The sequence below is a fragment of the Myotis daubentonii genome, chromosome 9 (assembly GCF_963259705.1).
Source record: "Myotis daubentonii chromosome 9, mMyoDau2.1, whole genome shotgun sequence".
Classification (NCBI taxonomy): Eukaryota; Metazoa; Chordata; class Mammalia; order Chiroptera; family Vespertilionidae; genus Myotis; species Myotis daubentonii.
The window spans coordinates 82946547-82970105 of NC_081848.1; the positions used below are offsets into that span (position 1 = coordinate 82946547).

At 47.4% G+C, this 23559-nt stretch overlaps 2 protein-coding genes, 1 long non-coding RNA gene and 1 other non-coding gene across 5 annotated transcripts; 1 reads left to right on the plus strand and 3 right to left on the minus strand.

Moving 5' to 3' along the window:
• Nucleotides 1–2324: 2324 nt before the first annotated feature.
• Nucleotides 2325–10378, minus strand: TTC9C (tetratricopeptide repeat domain 9C). The gene is made up of 4 exons (XM_059710407.1): nucleotides 9621–10378; nucleotides 8960–9225; nucleotides 5552–5734; nucleotides 2325–4576 (listed from the first exon to the last, which is right to left on the minus strand). The coding sequence occupies exons 1-4, from the start codon at nucleotides 9851–9853 to the stop codon at nucleotides 4482–4484; spliced, it is 777 nt and encodes a 258-aa protein (XP_059566390.1). The 5' UTR covers nucleotides 9854–10378; the 3' UTR covers nucleotides 2325–4481.
• Nucleotides 3890–3996, minus strand: LOC132242505 (U6 spliceosomal RNA). The gene has a single exon (XR_009454669.1). It is a non-coding gene; the product is annotated as a U6 spliceosomal RNA (small nuclear RNA).
• Nucleotides 10379–10582: 204 nt separating the features above from the next.
• On the plus strand, nucleotides 10583–22296 carry HNRNPUL2 (heterogeneous nuclear ribonucleoprotein U like 2). Of its 2 annotated transcripts, XM_059710392.1 has the most exons (14): nucleotides 10583–11418; nucleotides 13407–13542; nucleotides 13834–13910; nucleotides 14098–14237; nucleotides 14758–14848; nucleotides 14944–15056; nucleotides 15242–15505; nucleotides 15691–15813; nucleotides 16193–16321; nucleotides 16860–17028; nucleotides 18127–18333; nucleotides 19366–19439; nucleotides 19697–19804; nucleotides 19922–22296. In XM_059710392.1, exons 1-14 carry the CDS (start codon nucleotides 10839–10841, stop codon nucleotides 20000–20002), a joined length of 2292 nt encoding a protein of 763 aa, XP_059566375.1. In that variant the 5' UTR covers nucleotides 10583–10838; the 3' UTR covers nucleotides 20003–22296. The 2 variants fall into 2 exon arrangements, 1 of the variants encoding a protein (XP_059566375.1); XR_009454516.1 differs by lacking the exon at nucleotides 19366–19439 and having other exon boundaries at nucleotides 19922–19965.
• A 55-nt stretch (nucleotides 22297–22351) lies between these two features.
• On the minus strand, nucleotides 22352–23475 carry LOC132241537 (uncharacterized). Its single transcript, XR_009454517.1, has 2 exons — nucleotides 22986–23475; nucleotides 22352–22844 (listed from the first exon to the last, which is right to left on the minus strand). It is a non-coding gene; the product is annotated as an uncharacterized LOC132241537 (long non-coding RNA).
• Between the last annotated feature and the right edge of the window lie 84 nt (nucleotides 23476–23559).

The window sequence follows — 23559 nt, forward strand, 5'->3', positions numbered from 1 at the left end:
ATGGCTGAAAAGAGTGACTTCTGCACCTTGCACTTTCCTTGTGTTGGAATAACCGTTTAGTTTCTTTCAGAAGGCTAACTTTATTCATGCGAATACATTACCGCCTGAACTCCCTGGTGAAATAAGACCAGGTCCCCGTACATGCGTGCAGTAGAGCTATTGTAGCTGAGCGGAGGACCTTTCCCAGTCATTCCTGGAGTAAGTGAAGATGCCTAAAAAGAATCAGTTGCTTCTAAAAGGGTGAATTTTACGATATGTGAAATATATAAAAAGGAATCGGTTGCCTTAGAACACGGGTTCCTAAAAGCAAGATAGAGTAAATGTGTGCACATGTGTACATAATTGTATATAGTTTCTTTAGACGGCGTGAACGGTAACCACTGCTACTATCTCCGCCACCCTGATACCTAACTACGGAGGGTCTGTTCCTTGGTGACACTCTCCTGAACAGCAAGCATTTGCTTCCACTTCCAAGCGTAGGATGCTTTTCTTTTTTTTTTTTTTTAACTTTTTGAAATTAAAATAGTTGACACACAATATTATGTTAGTTTTAGGGATGAGATGCATCCTTCTTTGGCGGTGGCAGTTAGGAATTTTCAAGATGTTTAGAGCAGCAGCCGACACAATTAAGGCCACAGTTGCCTCACTTTATCGATCTGCTGATGCTAGGATCAGCTTATGACAGTCAGTGGAGGTGTGCTCAGGAGAATTATCTTTAGTTTTCATGGCTTTTGATGGTCCATCCCATCCATGGATTCATGGAACCACAGGTTGGCTCCTCTAGACTCTAGTCCAGCTGTGATCCTCCTTCTCAGTTGTTAAACCTGTTTGGAAGATGAGTGTCCCCAAAAGAAACCTCTTGGTATTGCTGGAGACCTCTAATTATTGGATAATACTTCCTTCTACTGAGCCCAAATCAATCTCCTTTTATGGGGGGTGGAGGGGTTGGAGGGACAGGCCAGGCCAGGCCCCAGCCTATTAAGAGTTTCACCCTGAGGAGTTACTTTGCGTTTGAGCTATAAACTGACTTCAGTTTCAGACTCTGTTTTCTCTCCTGCTTTAAATATTCATCTCTAGTTTAGGATTTCCTTTCTTTTCCTAATTGGCTATTTTGTGCCTTCACTTAATGCTAATGCCTCTTCGGTTGCCAGACATATGGCCAAGCTCCGCGTCACAAAACTCACCAGTTCTGCCCACCTCACATTGGATTTCGGTGTTCCAACTTTTCCGGTTTGGCTCAGTGGATAGAGCGTCAGCCTGTGGACTGAAGGGTCCCAGGTTCGATTCTGGTCAAGGACATATGCCCTGGTTGCGGGCTGGATCCCCAGATCCCCAGTATGGGACGTTCAGGAGGCAGCCAGCCGATCAATGATTCTTTCTCATCATGGATATTTTTGTCTCTCTCTCCCTCTCCCTTCCTCTCTGAAATCAATTAAAATAATCATAATTTTTCCAAAGCCGATGCTTACAATATGGTTTACTTTGACATATACTTGTTTATTATAAAACATTTTATTTATTTTTAACAAATGGTATGATGTGCTCTAAAGTTCCTTCCCAGTTGTATCAGTAAGCAATTTCAGTATGCACTTCTAAAAGAAATGTTGAAAAAAGAGATGAAATATATTATCATGCTCAACAAAACTGACAATAACTCTTGTTCAGATGTCCCTGATTGTCTCATAAACTTTTAGTGGTTTTTTTCAAATCAGAATCCCAAAGCAGAGTCACATTTATTTGGCTGACTTCTCTTAAGACTTTTACTCTATAGGTCCCCTCTCTTTTCCTTGCAATTTACTATTAAGGAAATTGAGTTACTTGTCTTACGGTTTCACTTTAGAGTTTGCTATTTACATCCCAATATCATCTAACATGTCCCTCTGTCCAAAGGTTCCCTTAAAAAACATATTTAAATTACATCTATAAATAGTAATATAGATAGTATGTGGTTTTGGCAAAATTGTAAAGGGGCAGGTATGAGTTTGGAAAACTATTCAAAACCGTCTCCTATGTGCCAGAGCGTAAGCCGTCACCTCCTCCATGAACGCTTCTCTTCCGTCAAGCCCTGAAATCCCATGTGGAAACCTGCACAGATTGAAGGTGAGCATCCTCCTCCACACACTTCTCAGGACAGAGGTGTGGTACCTCTGGGTGGGCCCTTCAGGTGTGGGCATCCCGGCCCTCCTCCAGCCCCAATCGGACTGCCTGCCCGTGTCCCTTTCCTGTTCATGAACATCTCCACTAGGCGCTGGCCTTGGCAATGAAGACTGAAATAGGGGCCCGGTCGCTTTGTCTCTTAGCGTTAATGAGAAGGTGAGTACAGTCACTTTCCAAAATTCATTTTTAAATATGTTTTATTTTTTCCTCATTGATACAGAAGGTAGCTCACAGGAACATTGTCTTGAAAAACAAACCACAAACAGAATGAAATCAGAAAGCAAAAGCAGCCCCAAACAAACAAAACATGCAACCATGACAACGTTTTGTCAACAATCTAGATTTAGAAATGTTAAGAGGCGCCGAAACCTGTTTGGCTCAGTGGATAGAGCGTCGGCCTGTGGACTGAAAGGTCCCAGGTTCGATTCCGGTCAGGGGCATGTACCTGGGTTGTGGGCATATCCCCAGTAGGAGATGTGCAGGAGGCAGCTGATCGATGTTTCTAACTCTCTATCTCTCTCCCTTCCTCTCTGTAAAAAATCAATAAAATATATTTAAAAAAAAAAAAAAAGAAATGTTAAGAGGCTTGGAAAAGGAATAAAAGATTCTACTTTTGTTAGTTCTATCCTTGGATTCATTAAGATTATTTTGGCCTGGCCGGTTTGGCTCAGTGGATAGAGCATCGGCCTGTGGACTGAAGGGTCCCAGGTTCGATTTCGGTCAGGGGCGTGTGCCTTGGTTGTGGGCACATCCCCAGTAGGAGGTGTGCAGGAGGCGGCTGATCGATGTTTCTCATCGATGTTTCTAGCTCTCTGTCCCTCTCCCTTCCTCTCTGTGAAAAATCAATAACATATATTTTTTTAAAAAGATTATTTCGTAGAAGTTTGTGTTGTAAGCTGATGGTTGCAATATTGAAGGGAACAGGGAGACACGAAGAGGAGCTATTTTACTGGGAGATGGGGAGTGACTGATAAAGGGAGAAGAACTTAGGTACGTCTGGCAAGACTAAGGTGTTTCTTTCTGCAGTCGGTGGCTATGTGATGGCTGATGACACAGGCTTATTCGCTCCACTCACAAAAGCAGAGGCAGTGCTATTCGGTCTCCTCTACTCTGTAGAAAGAACTACATTGTGGACATTATTCACAAGTGAGTGGAAGGTGGATGGAGCCTCCTGCTGAGCCATGGCTGCATCAGCTCCGCAGCCTGCGCTGGTTCCCGCACAGCTTCCAGAAGGTTTTGAAAACGGTACTTAAAAGGCACTAACTAAGGAAGGAGAACCCTTCCTCATGGTTTCCCTCCTCTGTAGGGGAACTGGGCTCTGGCTAAATACAAGGTGACGGGTAGAGAACAGATTTATGCTTTTATCCTGCTCGTTCATGGTACTGTTTCTAGACTTAGTAATCTGTCTTTCCTAAGTTTCAGAGAAACAAGCATACTATAGCAATGCACTTATTAAAAACTAAACTGCTTTACTTGGGTGTTTTTGTAGCACGAGGGTGGAAGGATTATTAAATAAATACTTAAATGCTTGACTCCAGAGATCTTAGAATAGAAGAGTTTAATGAAAAATTAAATAAGTCTACTCTAATGATCTGAATACAAACAACAGCAACGACTAGAAATTACCCAAACAATAGGAACCAGATACTTTTGTAGGGGAAGAAGAATCCGAATATGTGTGGAATATTAAAAATAAGGAATTAATTTAATTTGAAACCTTTCTTTTTTTTTTTTAAATATGGAACGCTTCATGAATTTGCGTGTCATCCTTGCACAGGGACCATGCTAATCTTCTCTGTATCGTTCCAATTTTAGTATATGTGCTGCCGAAGCGAGCACTGAAACCTTTCATTTTAAGACATGTGGGCCCAATTTGTAATTGTCTAGTTTCACAAAAGAAATATACTGCCCAGTTTCTGGCCTAACTTTGGCTTTGGGCATCTGAGAAAACAAAGGAAGAAACTCCTCTCTGCCAATCCTTCCTTCATCCTCTGCTAAACGTCTCCTCTGTGTATGAATACATCTGACAACATCCATCATTAGAATCTATGATTAATTCCACACACAGGTGATGAATATATTCTGGTTGTAATTCTCAGGGAAAATGTCCCCAAGAATACCATGTATTAAAAGCTATACAAACATATAGATGGACAGACAAAAAAACAAAGGCGGACTGTGTAAGTAGTTCAGAGTCTGTGCAGGACTAGAAAGGCAGACAGACACCTGGATCAGAGGTGTGGGGCTCGTGTCTCCTGCAAGGCTCGGGTTCACTGGATGAGACTTTCCCCGAAGTCCAAGTGGAGAAGCGTCATTCTTCTCTGTTAACCGAACATGCCCACGTAGAGCTGCTTCTCTTTCTGATGGTAGCTACTGAGTTCCGACTGTGTCAGCTGGAGGTACCGCCGGACATTGGCATCTTACAAGAGGGCGAAGAAGGCAATTAGAGACACACCATAATCTCACCTTAGGGTAGGAGGAGATTGTTAACATGCTTCCATTTTTAAACATAAATCTAAGATCTGAAAATATTACTACTCCATGTAGTAGTAAATCTCATTAATATCACTTTGGATTTTTTTAAAAAAATCTCATACACATCTGGGCTGGTTGCTAATTTTATAATGACAGGGAGGTTGAAGAAAAAGTTATTGTCATAGCAGAGCCGCTAAAGATACTATACCTGGGTGGCAGTTAATCTATATACTTGAACGTAAGAAACATGAACAAGTGGCTTATGTTTTATTTCTTTATTAATTCACAGTGGCCAGGGATCAAACCTGCAACTGAGGTATGTGACCCTTTGGTCTGAGGGCCAACACTAACCACTGAGAAAATCTGGCCAGGGCAGAAAACAATGCCTTAAAATCTCTTCTACCGGGGGGAGGAGGAGGGATATGTGTGTGCCCATTTAAGCATAGAGATTTCTGGAGGATATACATACAATATTGCTTTTCTGTGGAGACAAGAATGTAAATGTAGAAGACCTGTTCATTGTATACTTTTATAGTTTTTGAATTTTGAACCATGTGAATATATTATTATCTATTCAAAAATCTGAAAAAGTAAAATAAAACAAGCCCTAGCCAGTTTGGCTCAGTGGATGGAGTGTCAGCCTACAGAATGAAGGGTCCCAGGCTCGATTGTGGTCAAGGGCACATGCCCGGGTTGAGGGCTCGATCCCCAGTGGAGGGCGTGCAGGAGGCAGCTGATCAATGATTCTCTCTCATCATTGATGTTTCCATCTCTCTCTCCCTCTCCCTTTCTCTCTGAAATCAATAAAAACATATTAAAAACAAACAAACAAACAAATAAAACAAAAACCCCTTCCACAGCTACCCCCTTAACAGGACAATTTTCTTTGTTCTCCCCACTCCATCCCCTTCTCGCTCACCTTTTGGCTGCTTGTTGACAGCAGCCAGGAGGTAGTGCCGAGCTTGGTCATAGTCCTGCAGGTGGAAAAAGGCTACTCCGGCCCGATACAAGGCCTTGGCATTATCAGGCTGTCGTTCCAGGACTTTCTGGCTGTATTCTTTCACTCGTTCGTAGTTGACTGGCTCCATCTGAAGGAGACAGGCTAATGCGGCCAAATGGAAGGAAGAGAGAAGAGGGAGAAGGGCCTTGTTATACTAAATTCCACTGGCCAACTCAAGGCAGCACCAAACACAGAATCACCACATTCACTTACCCACCAAATAAATGTAAGTGTCTGCCAGGTGCCACCTTCCTTGCTATGTGCTTGTCTAATCTTCTCACCCAATCTATGAAATCGGTATGTGTTACTCCCTCAGTTCAATGGATGAAGAAATCAAGGCTCAGAGAGGCTAAGTAACTCGTCCAAGATGCCACAGCTTCTAGGTGGAATGAGGTGGAACTGGTACCAAGGACTCTCACTCCAAAATCATCATCTCTCTCAATGGTATTACTTGACTCATCCCTTGGATGATTTGATGGCACCTCAAAATACAAGTCTGTTTAGGAGGCAACTGATCAGGTCAGTCTTCTGCCTTCTTATTAAGAAGGGAAATTTTGCCCGGCCGGTGTGGCTCGGTGGATTGAGCGTTGTCCCATGCACCAAGAGGTCCGGGTTTCAGGCTTAATCCCCAGTAGGGGGTGTGCAGGAGGCAGCTGATCGATGTTTATATCTTCTCTCCCTTTCCCTTACTCTCTCTCTAAAAAACCAATAAAAACAGCCCTACCCGGTTTGGCTCAGTTGAGAGGAAGCTCAGCCCCTGGACTGAAAGGTCCCGGGTTTGAATCTCAAGGGCTGGCTCTCCCCCTTACTTCCAGTCTTTCTAAAAGAATCAATGGAAAAATATCCTCGGATGAGGATTAACAGCAACAAAATAAAAAATAATAAAAATAAAAACATATTTTTAAAAAAATTGAAATGTTTCTCTATTTCATAAATGTTTCCCTATTAAATTCCTTAAATTTACCTCAAAGAATTGTGGGAATTGAACATAGTATTTACATCACAGTGCTGAGAACCAAGAATCAGGGCTGATGTTTGCATTCCTTCTCCAACACCCCCACCAAATGGTCATACTCGATCCCCAGTAAGGAGGCAGCCGATCAATGAGTCATAATTTTTTTATTTTTCATTGATTTCAGAGAGGGAGATAGAAACATCAATGATGAGAATCATTGATTAGCTGTCTCCTGCACGCCCCCTACTGGGGAGGGTCAAACCTGCAACCCGGGCATGTGCCCTTGGCCAGAATGGAACCTGGGAACCTTTTAATCTGCAGACTCTATCCACTGAGCCAAACCAGCTAGGGCTCATCATTGATGTTTCTATCTCTCTCTCCCTCTCTGAAATCAATAAAAATATATACTTTAAAAAAGAAAGAAAAAGAGCCCTGGCTGGCTTGGCTCGGTGGATGGAGCATCGGCCTGCGGATTGAAGGGTCCCAGGTTCAATACAGGTCAAGGGCACATGCCCGGATTGTGGGCTTGATCCCCAGTGGGGGGCGTGCAAGAGGCATCCAATCGATGATTATCTCGCATCATTGATGTTTCTATCTCTCTCACCCTCTCCCTTCCTCTCTGAAATCAATAAAAGATATTTTTTTTTTAAAAAAAGGAATTGCCTAGATTTAATTTTAGCTCTACCACTTACTAGCTGTTTGTTTCCTTAAATTTACCTCGGAGGGCATGTGACTCTTAACTAGGTTCATATGTGTAAAGGGCTTAAACAGTGTCTGCCCAGGGCATTTCGTAAATGCCACCTCAATTGACGCCCCCCTCTTTTTCTTTTAAATATATTTTATTGATTTTTTTTTTTTTTACAGAGAGGAAGGGAGAGAGAGAGAGAGTTAGAAACATCGATGAGAGAGAAACATCGATCAGCTGCCTCCTGCACATCTCCCACGGGGGATGTGCCCGCAACCCAGGTACATGCCCTTGACAGGAATTGAAACCGGGACCCTTCGGTCCACAGGCCGATGCTCTATCCACTGAGCCAAACCGGTTTCGGCAACGCCCCCCTCTTTAAAAGTGAACACTGGCATGCCTGTGGCACCCACTATCCCCATTTTCTGCTTTATTTATTTTCCACAGCACTTACCATTTTCTAAAAATTATGTTACTTTTTTGTTAATTGTCCATCTCCCTTACTCGAATACATGTTCAATGAGAGCAGGAGGCCTCGGCACCCAATAAATAATTGTTGAACTGAAACATTAACTACCTTAATTCCTATTTTTGTTCCCAAGAGTAGCACTGAACATGCACTGTAAAAAAAAAAAAAAAAAAAAAAAAAAAAAAAAAAGCTAGATTTTCACCAAATCATAGCTGATGAGTATTATAGTAAAAAAAAAATCACTTTTAAAAAACTATAACAAAGTGTAAAAACTACTACCAATAATTCAATATTTCTATGGCCTCAACTTGGACTGTTAGAATATTTTAATATACATTAGAATAATTTAATTAGCTCCATGGTTAGTTTGCCTTCCACAGAACAGACCTAAAGTCTCCCTCCGCCCAGCTGGCATGGCTCAGGGGTTGAGCGTGGACTCAGGCACCAGGTTACTGTTCGATTCCTGGTCAGGGCACATGCCTGGGTTTCCCACTCGGTCCCCAGAGGGGACTTGCAGGAGGCAATGGATGTATAATTCTCTCTCATCATTGATGTTTCTCTCTCTCTCCCCCTTCCTCTCTCAGAAATCAATAAAAACATGTGTTGTTGTTTTTTAAATGCCTTCCCTTCAATGTAAACTCGGTATTTTCTCCATTGCGTGCAGAATTTCCTAAATCTATCAGCATCACCAGAGACTCGGTTAGAACATGCAAACGAATAGTAGGCACCACCAGGGACCCATTAAATCCGAATCTCTGGGGGTGAGACTCAGGAGTTGTGTTTAACAAACCCTCCAGGTGATGTTTGAGAACTACTGCTCTGCAGAACCTCAATTAGAGCCCTATAAATTGGGGGGGAAAGTAGATATGTCTATATTTGATAAAGGATTTTAAACTTTTATTTACATATTTTAGAAAGCAATGGGGAGAGAGAGAGAGGGGCGGGGGATGGATTTGTTGTCCACTTATTTATGCATTATTGGTTATACTGGTTACTTCTTGTAGGTGCCCTGACCTGGCATGAACCTGCCACCTTGGCTTATCAGGACCACGCCCTAACCAACCGAGCTACCCGGCCAGGGGACAGATATTTCAATTCTTGGCAGAATAACTAGATGACAGCAGGAAAGCCCGTCAGTGTGTTTTCTCAATGTTCACAGATTTGGGGGTACCTGCCTGGTTCCCCTACCACCCCCCCCCCCTTCGGCCCTGTTCTTACCAGCCAGATTGTTGTAGCAGTCTGTCTGGGTGGTGTGCAGCATGCTTTCCTGAACAGGTGTGAGAGCCGGGCCCTCGGGTCCCAGGTCGGGTATCGGGGAGGGCAGACTGGGATCCAGACCCCGCAGCTGAAGCAGAGCGCGATGGTACCGACTCACAGCATCTCGGTACTTGCCCTCCCGGTAGCGCTGGTTCCCTTCCTCCTTGTACAGCTGAGCCTCCTGCAGGCGCTTGTCCATGACTCCGCCGCCCAGGGGTCTTGCGGAACTGGGGAGCGAGAGGGCAACTGAAGCTCTGCGGGTGGGAGCAAAATTACTGCTTTGGGAGCCGAGTGCAGGCAGGAAACTGCCCTTCTCCAGGGACGAGCTCTGCTGGTTTCTGCTACAGCCTCCCCCCCCCCCCTCCCTCCTCTGAGGTATTCCCGACCTCTAGTGGAGCAGGAAACGAGTCAGTGAGAGGATGTGGGGACAGTAAAGCCGGAGAGTAAGTGCTTGCTCCGGAGTCAGGAGACCCCGAAAACGCAAAGGCCTCGCTAGGAACTGCGGCAGGCGTGCGAACGCCGGCGGAATTTGCTTCCTCCTTTCTTGGGGACACACCTCCCTGACCTGGAAGTGGAACAAAGTAGGCGGGGACAACTGCTCAGAGAAGTTTAAAGGACTTGCCTCCGTCCCGGCTCTTTATTCGCACGTATATTCAAGGAGCATTCGTTGATGTCGGTGCCCGGAGCTGGGAAACCCAGGCGAATGTGGCCCGAGCCCCGCGGCCACCCCTTGCCCTCTGCAAGGGCCCTAGCCCGGAAGTCTGCCCCTGGGTTTCCGATTACGGGTGGGAGCACCCAGAGGACAGGGTCCAGTCCCTTGACAGTTTGTTGTCTAAAGGGTCGCGCGCATCGCATCACGCCGCCCAATCAGGAGCGGCCCCAGAAAAGTAATCCCGCAGAAACGACCCCGCCTTTCCAGCTTCCTCTGCGGACCAACGGGGGGGAGGGGAGGCCGTGGCAGCTTCGCCAATTGGAAACATTCGGACTACCACGGATGACCAATCAAAATTGCAGATGAAGATTCAAGTTGGCCAATAGCCTAGCTACAAGGCGAGGTTCGGTCATCTGTTGCTAGGTAGAAATGGAGGGTTGGGGCGGAGCAAGAGGTTACTGTATTTCTTGGTTTTGGAGAGCCCTTTGGTTTACTAGTCAGAAAGACGATTACTAGGAGGCTTTCACGTCGCAACAACTTCCCTTCTGGCTTTTATTTTTAACTGCGAAGAAGCTGCTGCCTGCTTAGACAGGAAAAGCGCCCGGTGAGCAAGCCCCAAGACGAAAGTGCGACTGGAAGTCAGACCGAGCGAAGGTGGTGGCGGGGTGGGAGGGGCGTGCGGCAGGGGAGGGAGGTCCGGGCGGCTGCGCGATTCTCCGCTGGAAGTACGGAAAGAAGGGCGCGCACACGCCTCCATGCTACGAGGCACTTGAGCGGCAGCCAGTCTCGCCCGTCTCCGGCTCCCGTGCGGCTGCGCAGCGGAACGCCGGCGGCGATTGGCCAGTACGTGAGAGGGGGCGGGAGGCCAAGGGAGGGAAGTCCGTCGTCCTCGGCGCGCGCCCGCCGCGGCTGGTAACAGAGGGAAGAGGCTGCAGGCCGGGAAATAGTTCCCCGCTCCGTTGTTTCGGGCTCCCGGGGCTGCGAAGGGGAGGGGAGCCGAAAGGAGAACCGCCGCAGAGGCTGCGCGCGGCCCTCGCCGCCTGCGTGCGTCCGTGCGTGCGCTCGCTCGCGCGGGCTCAGTGCTGGCGCGTGAAGCGGAGGCGGGCGGCGGCGGCGCCTGCGCGGTCGTGCTCGGTCGTCGGTTCGCAGGGGAGGAGGCAGCGGGAGGCGGAGGAGGCGGCGGCGGCAATGGAGGTGAAGCGGCTGAAAGTGACCGAGCTGCGGTCGGAGCTGCAGCGGCGCGGCCTGGACTCGCGCGGCCTCAAGGTGGATCTGGCGCAGCGGCTGCAGGAGGCGCTGGACGCCGAGATGCTCGAGGACGAGGCCGGTGGTGGCGGGGCCGTGCCCGGCGGGGCCTGCAAGGCGGAGCCTCGGCCTGTGGCCGCGTCGGGCGGCGGCCCGGGCGGGGACGAAGAGGAGGACGAAGAGGAGGAGGAGGACGAGGAGGCGCTGCTTGAGGACGAGGACGAAGAGCCACCTCCGGCCCAGGCCTCGGACCAGGCCTCGCAGCCGCCGCCGGAGCCCCCGGAGGAGGCAGCCGTGGAGGCCGCGGCCGAGGCCGAGCCTGAGCCCGAGCTCGAGGCCGAGCCCGAGCCCGAGCCCGATGCTTCCGAGAAGCCGGCTGAGGAGGCCGCGGCCGAGTCAGGTGGCGTCAATGGTGGCGAAGAGCAGGGCACCGGCAAAGGGGAAGAAGAGGAGCCGGAGGAGCGCAGCGGGGACGAGACGCCGGGATCCGAGGCGCCGGGTGACAAGGCCGCAGAGGAACAGGGTGAGGTGCTGGCAGCGGAGCGCGGCTCCGACCTGCCGGGTGCGCCCTCGTCCCAGGCGCCCAGCCTTGCACCCCGGGGTCCGATCCCTTGTTCTCACTGCCTGGAGTGCAAGGTTCCCTTCGCCGTTGGGTGGGATTCCCCAGGGGAGGTGGCTTTTATTCCCCCCGCACCTTTCTGGGGGGTTTGGCCGCCTCGGGTGGCCCCGCTCAGCAGGAGGGAGGTTCCTGCCTAACTGGGTGGGTTGGTGGTGGTGGATGGACGTGAGCGGTGCTGCGTGCGGACGGCTCGCGAGCTACCTGTGGAGCAGCCCCCACGGCGCTGGTTACCGTGTCCTAACCCGAGAATGCACGGAGCGTGGGTAGCCCCACGGACAGCCAGACCGACCGACTGTTGGGGGCTTTGGCCTTTGGGCTGGCTGCTGGCTTTTTCGCCATAAAAATATGAAGCAGTAACTAAATCCGTCAGCGGTCGATCCATCAGACAGACGCACAGTGGGACGGCTTGAGCCACGCAGAATCTGGCGATCTACCCTTGCCCCTGCGCAGGCAGCAGCAGGGCACAGCCAGTGGGTGACGGCGTCGAGTTTAATAGTTAACTAGCGAAGAGAGGTCTTGTCCAGTGCATTGAGAATGATAAGTCAGTTACCTGGCGGGGGCTTTTCCCTGGCCTGTATTATGATGGAAATGTCATCTTCCCACTGAGTGGAAGGGCGGGCATATCTGTAATGGGTGCACACTTAGCCTTTTACGTTTCAGGCCCCTGATGAACTGAATTGAAGTGCTTGAGGTGGTGGTGGATCCATCAAGCAACCCTGGGGAAGAGCATGTGTAAAGTTGCCCCCGGGAGTTAGTCACCTGCCTTCCTTTGAAGTAATTGGATGGTTAAGCTGACCCATAACTATCTGTCGTGTGAGGAGGACTAGAGCCTAGAGCCGCTTCTAAGTCTTACTGTGAAGCGGGTTGCCGCCTTAGTGCCTGTCTTAATACATTGTTTGGGTGGCTACTTAGTATCGTGGTATTAATTGGAACCCATTCTACAATAATCACGTGCAACTTGAAGATTGTTTGCCTACGTCCTGGAACAACAATCCCATTACATAACCTTTGACATAATGTGTACCCCAAATAGCAGATAAAAGAGGTTGAGGAAGAGGTGGAGGGAGGTGAAGAGGGCATAGAGGGGATAAATGGCGATGGGGAACAATAAAATAAAAAAGGTTAAAGAATAAAGGACTGCCTTAAATTATTATTTAAAAACCTTTGTATTGAAAACTACAGAGGCCGAAGGAAAAACTCCTGAGTTGTTTTTTTCCTCTAATAAAGAATGTTGCTAAATATCTGATAGCACCTTTCTGCCCCCAAATTATGTGCAGTAATGATGCAGAATTAAAAGATATGCCTCTTGTGAATGAATGGTTCTGCTCTCGCAACTTTCAGTAAAAATCCACTATAAAAATACAGCTCTGTGTCATGCACCTGTATCCACTTGCTATATAAGTAAATCCGTGGATGGCTGTGCATTTTAAAGCTGGAAAGGCAAACCCCTTGTTTTTCTAAATTGAGGCTTCTATATCATGAAGCTGTGGGCAAGTGTTGGAAAATAGTTTGTGTCTAGCTTAAATCCAAATCTGACTATCAAGAATCAAAATTAAATTAACCCATGAATTTTTTTTTTTTTATGTCACACTGTTAGGGAAAGCTGCAAGTTTGACCGATTTAAGCAGATAAATTTAGAATGCAAAAATTGTCCAATTTTTGTCTACTGCTTGACTGTAATTAGTCCATAGTGTACTTTAAAAACATAAATACAATTTCAGCCAATGTAGGAAGATGATCTTTGGAAATAAAACGTTCTGTGGATGCAGTGGGATTAACTTGGCTATTCTGATGAAACAGATACTCAGATCCCCCTTTAGTATCTGTTGGTTCTGAGCTTATTCTACACTCCAATATGAAAACTGCTGATTTTCTTTCCCTCCTTTTTGTAGGAGATGACCAAGATAGTGAAAAGTCAAAACCAGCAGGCTCAGATGGTGAGCGGCGGGGGGTAAAGAGACAGCGGGATGAGAAGGATGAACATGGCCGAGCTTACTATGAATTCCGAGAGGAGGCTTACCACAGCCGGTGAGGGAAACAGTCCCTTCCCTTGGAGGGAGTGTCTGCGCTGATCTTGGTGTACCTGGTGTTGATTGGAGAGTCTGGAAAGGGGTGGATTAAAAATGGAATAGGTTTTATAGGCATAAGTTTTAGATCGAATCTACTCTGAAAGCTCCTGTTGCCCTTTTCTCGTTTACTGAAAGCAGCTGTCTGCTGGAATTTATATTCGCTATAGTTTAAAACAGACAATGTCCTGCAGACACCTCTCTAAGTGAGGGCTTTGGTTACATTGTATCTGCTTTTCTCTTACTCGTGTAGCTCAAAGTCTCCACCACCCCCTGAAGAAGAGGCAAAAGAGGAGGAGGAAGATCAAACTCTTGTGAACCTGGACACGTGTATGTATAAGGCAGGCAGTTTGGGGTTTTAACCAATCAGAAGTGATTTTGGAGATTAAAATTTCATGGCCTGCAAATTTTAAGAGATGTAGCATATGAGAGATTTTGTATGCATTCTTGATAACTGAGTATACTTGTGTGCTATTGGTGGCACATAAGTATTAATGGATTGCTTCTTTCTTAACAGATACCTCTGATCTCCATTTTCAAGTGAGCAAAGACGGCTATGGAGGGCAGCCACTTTTCTCAGAGAAGTTCCCTACCCTGTGGTCTGGGGCAAGGAGTACTTATGGAGTGACAAAGGGGAAAGTCTGCTTTGAGGCCAAGGTAGTATGTCCAGCTCATTGAGACCGTTCATTTATTAAATTATTGATTAAACTACTATGTACTGGACTCCTGCCCACCAGTATTTCATTAGTGCAGAAAAAGGTACTACACACTTCAACGATAGCCTTAGCTCCAGTAATCAAGAAATTGTCTCTTCCCAGGGCTTTGGTTTAAGTTCATTGGCAGTTATTATTCTGATGCTAAGTTATGATAGTTGTCATTTTTAGTTTGTATAAAAATCTTGTCTTGCTCTGGCCTTGTTGCTCAGTAGGTTGGAGTGTTATCCTGTACACAAGGGTTGTAGGTTTGATTTCTAGTCAGGGCACATACCTAGGTTGACTCCTGGTCAGAGTACATATGGGAGGTGACTGATTGATGTTTCTCTCTCTCTCCCTTCCTCTCTAAACTCAATAAAAACATATCTTTGGGTGAGGATTAAAGAAATAAATATCTTGTTTTTTAAGAAACTTTGCTTCTGAGTTGGCCCGAGTATCTGAGAGGTTTTTTCTGACCTGGCCAGGTAACCCAGAATCTCCCAATGAAAGAAGGCTGCACAGAGGTTTCTCTCCTTCGAGTCGGATGGTCTGTTGATTTTTCCCACCCACAGCTTGGTAACGTTACTTTAACTTCATCATTCATGTTTGCTGCCATATTGCTTACTCATGGGAAGTTTGGGTGTAGGTAACTAATTTGTTCACTATTCTAGGTGAGGATGAATTCTCTTACGGTTTTGATGGACGAGGACTCAAGGCAGAGAATGGGCAATTTGAGGAATTTGGCCAGACTTTTGGGGAGAATGATGTCATTGGCTGCTTTGCTGTAAGTGCTCCTGAAAGTTGTGGATGCACAGCAGGGAGAGGGTAGAGGGCATTGGGAATTCAGTTCCCTTCCCATTAGTTGCTGTATTTTATGTATTTGATGCATTGCTTAAAGATTAAATTGTAAGATTCAAGCAACCTCAGACCCTATAAGCCCATAAGTGCTCTTGTCTTTTGTCACTGTAGAATTTTGAGACTGAAGAAGTAGAACTTTCCTTTTCTAAGAATGGAGAAGACCTTGGTGTGGCATTCCGGATCAACAAGGAATCCCTGGCAGACCGGGCACTCCTACCCCATGTCCTCTGCAAAAATTGTGTTGTAGAATTGAATTTTGGTCAGAAGGAGGAGCCCTTCTTCCCACCACCAGAAGAGTTTGTGTTCATCCATGCTGTGCCTGTTGAGGAGCGTGTGCGCACTGCAGTCCCACCGAAGACCATAGAGGAGTGTGAGGTGTGCAACACAGTGTGCAAAAGGCTTAGTGCTCCTGCTGTACAGTGATTGTGGGGGCGGGGGGGGGGCAGCTTTTCTTCTCAAAGTTCTACTGAACTGGGGCACGGGAGGGTATTATTAAAGTGGGCTTTTAAACATGACCCGTGCTTATTTTTTATGGTATTCCTGGTTTTGTTTGTTTGCAGGTGATTCTGATGGTGGGACTGCCCGGATCTGGAAAGACTCAGTGGGCACTGAAATACTCAAAAGAAAACCCTGAGAAAAGATACAATGTCCTGGGAGCTGAGACTGTCCTCAATCAAATGAGGGTGAGTTGCTGGGGGAGGTTAGTCAACTGGGTAATTGCTTTGGGGGTATCAAGATATTCCTATAACCTTTCCCAGTGGAGTTAGTCTTTCGAGTGTCTAACAACACAGAGAAATGAATTCATACCAGCACATGTTAAAGGGAGGGCTTTTTTTCTTCTTTGCTGTGTTGTCATATTTCTGAAAGATGATAAAATCTGGAATATATTCAGATTAAGACTAGAAGTGACTCCTGCATAAAGTGGACAACATTCATGGCACTGAGGAATAGGAATGAACTGATGTGACAGCTTTGGTGGCATTAAAGAAACCTATGACTCTTAGGCTTTAACTTGCTGTATAACTTCTTGCATTTCTCTTCCTTTCCTCTCAAACTCATCAGATGAAGGGGCTTGAGGAGCCAGAAATGGACCCCAAAAGCCGAGACCTTTTAGTTCAGCAAGCCTCCCAGTGCCTTAGCAAACTGGTCCAGATTGCTTCCCGGACAAAGAGGAACTTCATTCTTGATCAGGTATTTTTCAGACATTCAGAAGCAACCTCACTTTACAGAAAATCCAAAGATGAAAATTTTGGCATCCATTTAATCTGATACAATTGCTCAGAGTTAAAGTGGGATGCATTTGTAGAAAGATACTGAGTTAAGGAACAGAATCAGTTTACTTAATTATGACCAAAAGGTTGTATGTTGTAATATCTTTTGAACTCAGAGATGGTGGGTGTTCCGTTCGTGCTCTACCAGAGAGCACGTGAGCCCAGACTAGGAGGCATGTCCTCGAGGCCGGGGAGAGGGCGTTAGAGCTCCTTTGGGTTCCTGGCTCCCCCACTTGCCAGGTTTGTTACCTTCTTTGGACAAATCTTGGCCTCAATGAGTCTCGATTTTCTGATGTGCAAAACCCAATAATATCTGTCTTGTAGAGTTTAAAGAATCAAAGGAGATTGTATGTATAAGACTCCTAATCTGGTGCCTCATTTGTAAAGGATGCTCAATAAGTGTTTTCGTTGAATTTGATTTTTATTCCTAAAACATCTGTTATTCCTCTTGTCCCTAGTGTAACGTGTACAACTCTGGCCAACGGCGGAAACTGTTGCTGTTTAAGACGTTCTCTCGGAAAGTGGTGGTGGTTGTCCCTAGCGAGGAGGATTGGAAGCAGAGGCTGGAGTGGAGGAAGGAAGTGGAGGGCGATGATGTGCCTGAGTCCATCATGCTGGAGATGAAAGGTGGGCGGAAAGTGTGCAAGTCAGGCACCTAGCCTCGGTCAGCACACACCTCAGTAGGGCTCTCAGCCCCTGGAGGGATTCTCCACACCTAACATGTAACCCTGGAGAGGAAATGAATGGATGTGAGCGCTTGTAGGTAAATGAAGAAGCAGAGTGGAAGGAGCAGCACTCACTCCCTGGTCATTCTGGACAAGACACAATAGTGATTGACCTCAGGGCAATTAAAACTCACGGCGGAGGCTTCACTGAGTCAGTTACCCAGCAGTCAGTACATCAACTATCTACTTGCCTGGCACTATTCTAGGTGTAGGGCAATTGTGAATGAAAGGAAGCTCTGCTTTATTAAATTTATATTCTGGGGGGAGTATTATGATTCAAATTAAAATATAGTGGTTGGATTGAATGATCCCATCATGTCTTGATTTCCGATAACACATCGGGCTTGCTTATTTTGGTTTCTGGTCAGAGCCTGAAACCTTTAATGCAACACAAAGCCTAGTAGCAAAGCCCTGTGAGGCGGGATTACCTGTCCTGATCGATCTCACTTCCTGCTGTTCCCTTCAGGGTGTGATTTTAACACCCAGGGATGGAGCCGTTTGCACATCTAAGAGCCAGACTGTCCGCGTTTAGACAGAAAGAACTATGCAGCCCATAACTGATAGGCGGTTGGAGGAATGTAGTTCAAGAGGGTTCACTGGATTCATCTAAGAATTAAGAGAGCCCCACATTGAACTGCGTTCCACTGGGACTCGGCCTCTAAACTTGTATTTCTTAGCGTCTTATCTAACCAACACCAAAACTTTCTCAGTTACTTTTTGCCTCTGGCTACCGCTTCTGTCCTGATAAGAAACCTTAACCCAGTGGACTCCCTAATTTATTATGGATCACTTGAGAACTTGTCCATCTACCACTTACAGTAGCCCTTTGCTTGTGGCTGTTACAATTTAGGGGAAGCCTTTGATAGATAAAGTACCAGCACGTTTTTGTGCATTAGTAGAGGAGCTTAGGAAATCTATTCTTCCTGTAATCGTTTTTATAATGAGCTCTTACCCATCTATGCACTTTTCAGGCCCACAAGTTTCTCTCTTACTCTTACAGCCAACTTCTCTTTGCCTGAAAAATGCGACTACATGGATGAGGTGACATATGGGGAGCTGGAGAAGGACGAAGCTCAGCCTCTTGTCACTAAGTACAAGGAGGAGGCAAGGAAGCTGCTGCCCCCCTCTGAGAAACGGACAAACCGCCGGAACAATCGAAACAAGCGCAACCGGCAGAACCGAAGCCGAGGCCAAGGCCAAGGCTATGGTGAGTCCCGGGGGCCAGCCAGCCCCTGACCCCAGTCTGTGCTTTGTGCTGAGCAGGATCCATAAGGAAACCAAGTCAAGTCACTAACCAGGAATAAGGAAGTGACTTCTTTATGGAGCGTATTTCTTCCTGTGTGCTTTAACCCCAGCTTCTTGTGCTTTTTCCATAATCCTTCAGTAAAAGGGAGTTCTTTTTCAGCATGAATATTTGCTTCTGTGAAAAGCAATGCTTGAGCCTTCTCGTTTGTCTAGTTTTCACTTGTATATGTAGGTTTCCCACTTCACTGTTGGAGCTTTTCTAAAGGGTTTGTGCAGTGAAATTGGATTCTCACTTTAAGTTTCCTTAATGCTCTATCGAGTGGGTCAGCCCAACCATATGGAGCAGAAAGTGAATGCATTATGCAGTAATGTGGGGGGTTACAAAGTAATTTAGGCTACTAGTGGAATTAATATCCATCTTGAATGTCTAGCTTGTCAGTTAACCTTCCACTGTGCATTCACTGCCCTTTAAAAATGTGTGTGTGTGTGTGTGTGTGTGTGTGTGTTTGCAAGTAAGTCAACAAAATGTTTGCATGCCTGTTAGGTGCTAGGCACTGGGAATGCCAACAGTGCCTACCCTGGAGGAGTTTGTCACTTAGACTTCATTCCGTCTGTTTAAGATGATGGGTCGGGGTTATCTGACCTCTGAGATCCCTTCCAGGATTGAAAGTCAGTGGTTCTGTGAATGGCAGTATTTACTGATGTTTCTTATTCTGCCAAGTATTTTTTTGTCATCTTAAATGTCTTGCAGAAATTGGGGAGCTTCAAAAGCAAGGTGGCTTGGTTTTCTTGTGTCGCTATTCCTCTGCCTTTCCCCCTCAGACTTTCTGAAAGATCCTGGCTAGTGCTTTAATTAACATTGTGGGAGCCTGACAGAAGCAGGCCTCCTATTCTCCCAGAATTGCCTTGGGCCCCAACTTTCTGATTTCCACTCAGCCATGGAGCCAGGACCCCACGCCAGCTGTCTGAGCGCGGTCTCCCATTTCTCTTCCAGTGGGCGGGCAGCGCCGAGGCTACGACAACCGGGCCTACGGGCAGCAGTACTGGGGGCAGTCTGGAAACAGAGGGGTGAGTGCAGCTCTCCTTCTGCTCCTCCTCTGGGCCGTGCTAGCACTCCTATTGGCTTGGGGGAGCAGAGTGGTTTGGGCTGTTTTCTCAGGGCTTAGCTTGTGCCCATTTAATGTGTTCCTCTGGAAGGATTTATCCTGGGAAGATTAAGTCTGTTATAAAATCAAGCCGAGATGTGTTTCATTTAAGATGGGGGATAGCAGTGGATCGTGGTACTGGAAACCCATAAATCTTCACTCCTCTTTCTCCTTTCTCAGGGTTATCGTAATTTCTACGATCGATACCGGGGAGATTATGATCGCTTCTATAGTCGAGATTATGAGTACAACAGATACAGAGACTATTACAGACAGTACAATCGGGATGTAAGTATCTTCTGGGCATAGAGAGGGTGAAGGGGGGCAGGACCAGGGGCTGAGTGTCATGCCTCTTGGTCCTCAGCCAGCTGTGGCCTCAGGTGACGGGGTTCCCCTCTCTTCTAGTGGCAGAATTACTACTACCACCACCCCCAGGACAGAGACCGATACTACAGGAACTACTACGGTTACCAAGGGTATCGGTGAAGCCTCTGCCCTTGTCACCTGTCAGCCATGAAGCTGAATCTCTGGGGGTGCCAGCCATCCCCAAAAACACAACCAAGGAAAACAGGGGCTGTCGGGGTGGGGCTGAGCTGCCGGGGAGGGGTGGTGGGAGGGAGGGTGCGCAAGCAAGGGTGGGGGAGGGGGGAGGTGGAAACAAACAACAAAACTGTACATTTTTTTTAAAGTTTGTTGAAAAGAATATTGTCTTATTCTATAAAACATTTCAAACCTAGTTAGATATTTGTAATCAAAAACATTTGCTCAGAAAGCAGCACTAGGGCTGCCTGTCCTATACCCTGCAGTTGGACAGGAGAAGGACTGAAAATGTCACCCTTTAACACTGTAAGGCAGCAGGAGCGCAGCCACGTGAGGGAGAGTGAGGAGGTGGAGTGGAGGGTGAGCAAGCAAGCAAGCGTGTGAGGGCACTCTCCGTGGCAGGCAGGAGTGGGACAGAGGGAGAGCTTGTGACTGGGGCAGTGAAATAAACGATTGGCTCTTATCAATCACTTGCACCAACTAACCGTTTGTATTTTCTTTACCAACCTTTCCCTCTTGGGATATCTGGTCTGGTGGGCTGGGAGGCCAGAGTGGCATTGTCTCCACTTTCCTGTGCCTGTGTGCTGTTTGGCTGAGGCCTGGAGACTACCAATTGGGTGGTTCTATTATATAGGATTCCCAGGCTGAGGAGGCAGGGGACTGTGCTTGTTCACAGAGCAGAATAGCTTGCACCCTCTACGTACCCATTAATGAGTTCCCATCAAGTCTTGGGGGAGAATGGGGTTGCAGGCCTCAGCCTGAAGATTGTGATTGTCAGTCTGTCCTCTGTCTTCCAAGGTTGCGATAGGCATGAAGTCTCTGAAATCATCTCTGTTAGAGTGTCTGTCCTCTTACAGTGCAAGAGAAGGAACGTTTCTCAGGGTTTCCGCTCACACAGAAATGAAGCAGGATTCTTCTCATGGCAGCAGGATGTGTATATAGTGAATCCTGTGGTGTGGGCTAGCAGGCCCAGGTGCTGAGAATAGCAACTATTTTATACAGTATGGAGGGCACGAGCCCGCTGGTCTTTTTGATACACAGGTAGAAAGTGAATAGAAAGGGGCGGGTGGGGGGGGAGGCAGCTCAGTGGGGCTGCTGCAACTTGGGGAGAGTGTGAATGTGTGTGTCATGTGTGCATGAAAGGGAGCGCCCCTTCCTGGCTTCTTGAAACAGGATTCCTTCTGGGGTGCTTTGCTTGCGTGTCCCCAGAGAGGCCTCTAGCCAGGAGACTTCAGTTGGGATGGTCTTTGCAACTTTACCAACACCCTCCCAATTCTTAACAGCTTCAGGTGCCCGGGTTCAAGGCTATGGGTGGGATATGGGAATGCTCTTTGAATATGTAGCTTCAGTTTTAATTCATCTTCCCGCTCAGCAGCTCAGCATGGAGTCCGCCAAGAGCTTCTTCAGCCAATACCACGTGTTGCAGCGCTTCCTGGTGAGGAAAGACCCTGGGTTGTGTTACTAGAAAAAGCTTCACTTCCATTTCCTCACCTGAGCAGTTCTCTGTTTAAAACTTTGTGCCGAGATTTGATCTCTCTCCCTCTCCCACTGTGACCACCATGCAGCCCTTCTCTAGGTCTGCAGGCTCTCATTCTGGCCCTCTAGTTGCCCGTCTGTGATACACCCTTCTGTCCCACAAATACCTCTGACCCCCAGGCTGGAATGGGGGGCTGATAGGAAGTAACTGCTTGCTCATGGTGTCCTCTGGACACTGCTTTTGTAGTGCCGTCGAATGGATTTGTGTGTGGCAGTGGGTGAAGTGACTGCATGAACTTTTCTGTAACCCACTAACTTTTTATTATTAAGGGAGTTTTTGAGAAGCTTTGCTCATAGTATCAGGGCAAGGAGGTGAAAACTGAACCCCAAAGAAATTCTCTTAGGGCAAGATCATGTTATAATAGAAAATTAAATCTGAGGCAGAAACTGCCACCCCCTTCGAAATATCTAGTCCTCCAGCAAGTAGCATCCTTTTGTAATCTATGACATGGTTTGTGGGTGCTGGGCCCTCAGGGCCAGGGGGATAAACTCTGCCCCTTTGGGTTTCTTGGGGGGAGGGAGGATTAGGGGAGGTACTTGCTGTTAAATTTTGACACTAGAAAGTCACCTTTAAAAAAAAAAGGCTGTTTTTCTAGGTGGGTGGAAAGTGAAACTGCCATGTCCTTGTTGGTTTAATCCGAGATCACTCACAGCAACACTAGATGTCTGGGTTTTGTTTGTCTTTTTATTATAAAAAAAAACAATGTTAAGGGGGCAAATGTGGATGAACAGAAGGGCTCCTAGCCTTGTTTCCTTAGGTTTGTTTAGTGTTTTATCAGACCTCTGTTGTAGTTGTAGATGGAAAAGCTTGTGAGAAAAACAAACATCACATGGAGCCTGTAAATGTTTTTGCACAACCTGTAAAGCATTCTTGGAAGTGGCCAGTAAAAAAGGGTTTTACCATTTTTTAAAAATGTAACTGTGTCATTGTTTACATCTGTAACTTTTTCCTCCCCTGTTCTCATTACAACATTCTGGCGAATATGTAGGCACAGTAGCTTCCAGTTTTAGAATAAATAACCATTTGGATTGAATTCACTCTCTCCTGTGGCTGCACTGATGGGTGGAGTGTGTCATCTGAGGGATTGATGTACTTTTGATGCTGCTTCCAGTTCACTGGGTCCAACCAAGGATGGCTTTCCTGTGGGATGGCTGTTACTCCTCCCTACTTCGCCACCCGTGGCTTCCCGTGGTGCCAGCCATGCCTCCACTCGGGGTGGCGAGCCTACTCAGTGCTTGCTGATGCCAAGAGCTGGAGCCATTGGAATAGAAGAAAATAAGTTATGTCAGATCTCTGTATTTGGCCTAGACTAAAACCAGGTGGATGCCTGAAGTTAAATCTCAGGTTCCATTTATGGCCAAGTAAGTTTATTCGTGAGTAACTGCCACTTACGAGTAAAAGCCTAGTCCTTCAGCAGAGGTGTTTGGTGGGAATTCTGTGAACTTGGGGAACGAGAAGGTAACTGATTCACAAGCACGACTGCAGCCGGCGCTGCACGGCCCGTCCTTCCCAACCGGGGCTCACCGGGCTGGGTGCGCCGGCGCGGGAGCCCGTGTGTGCGGAGCCGGGACAGGTCCGGGCCCCCCGAGGCTCCCCCGATCGCAGGGCCCGCCCAGCCATCACCTCAACGCGCTTATTCACAGCTCGTGCCTCGTCCCTGAGCCCCTTCATCGCCCCCTCGGGCTGCAGCGTTCGCCCCCGTATCCGAGCATGAACATGCGGAGCAGCAGGTGAGCAAGGGCCTGTGAAAGTCCCGGTGCCGGCTGTGGAGCACTCGCTCCGGCTTCACCCGTCTGCGCCATGCGGGCGTTTCACTCCCGGCCTGGAGCTCGCCAAGCGCGGAGCAGCCCGAAGAGGACGGTCCTGGGCGTCGGCGGCCGCGGGTCCTCCCGGCTCCACCGGCTCCGACAGGAAAGGGCTCGGCCTCCCCTCGGGGCAGCGGCTTCCTCTGCGCCCCCCCCCCGCC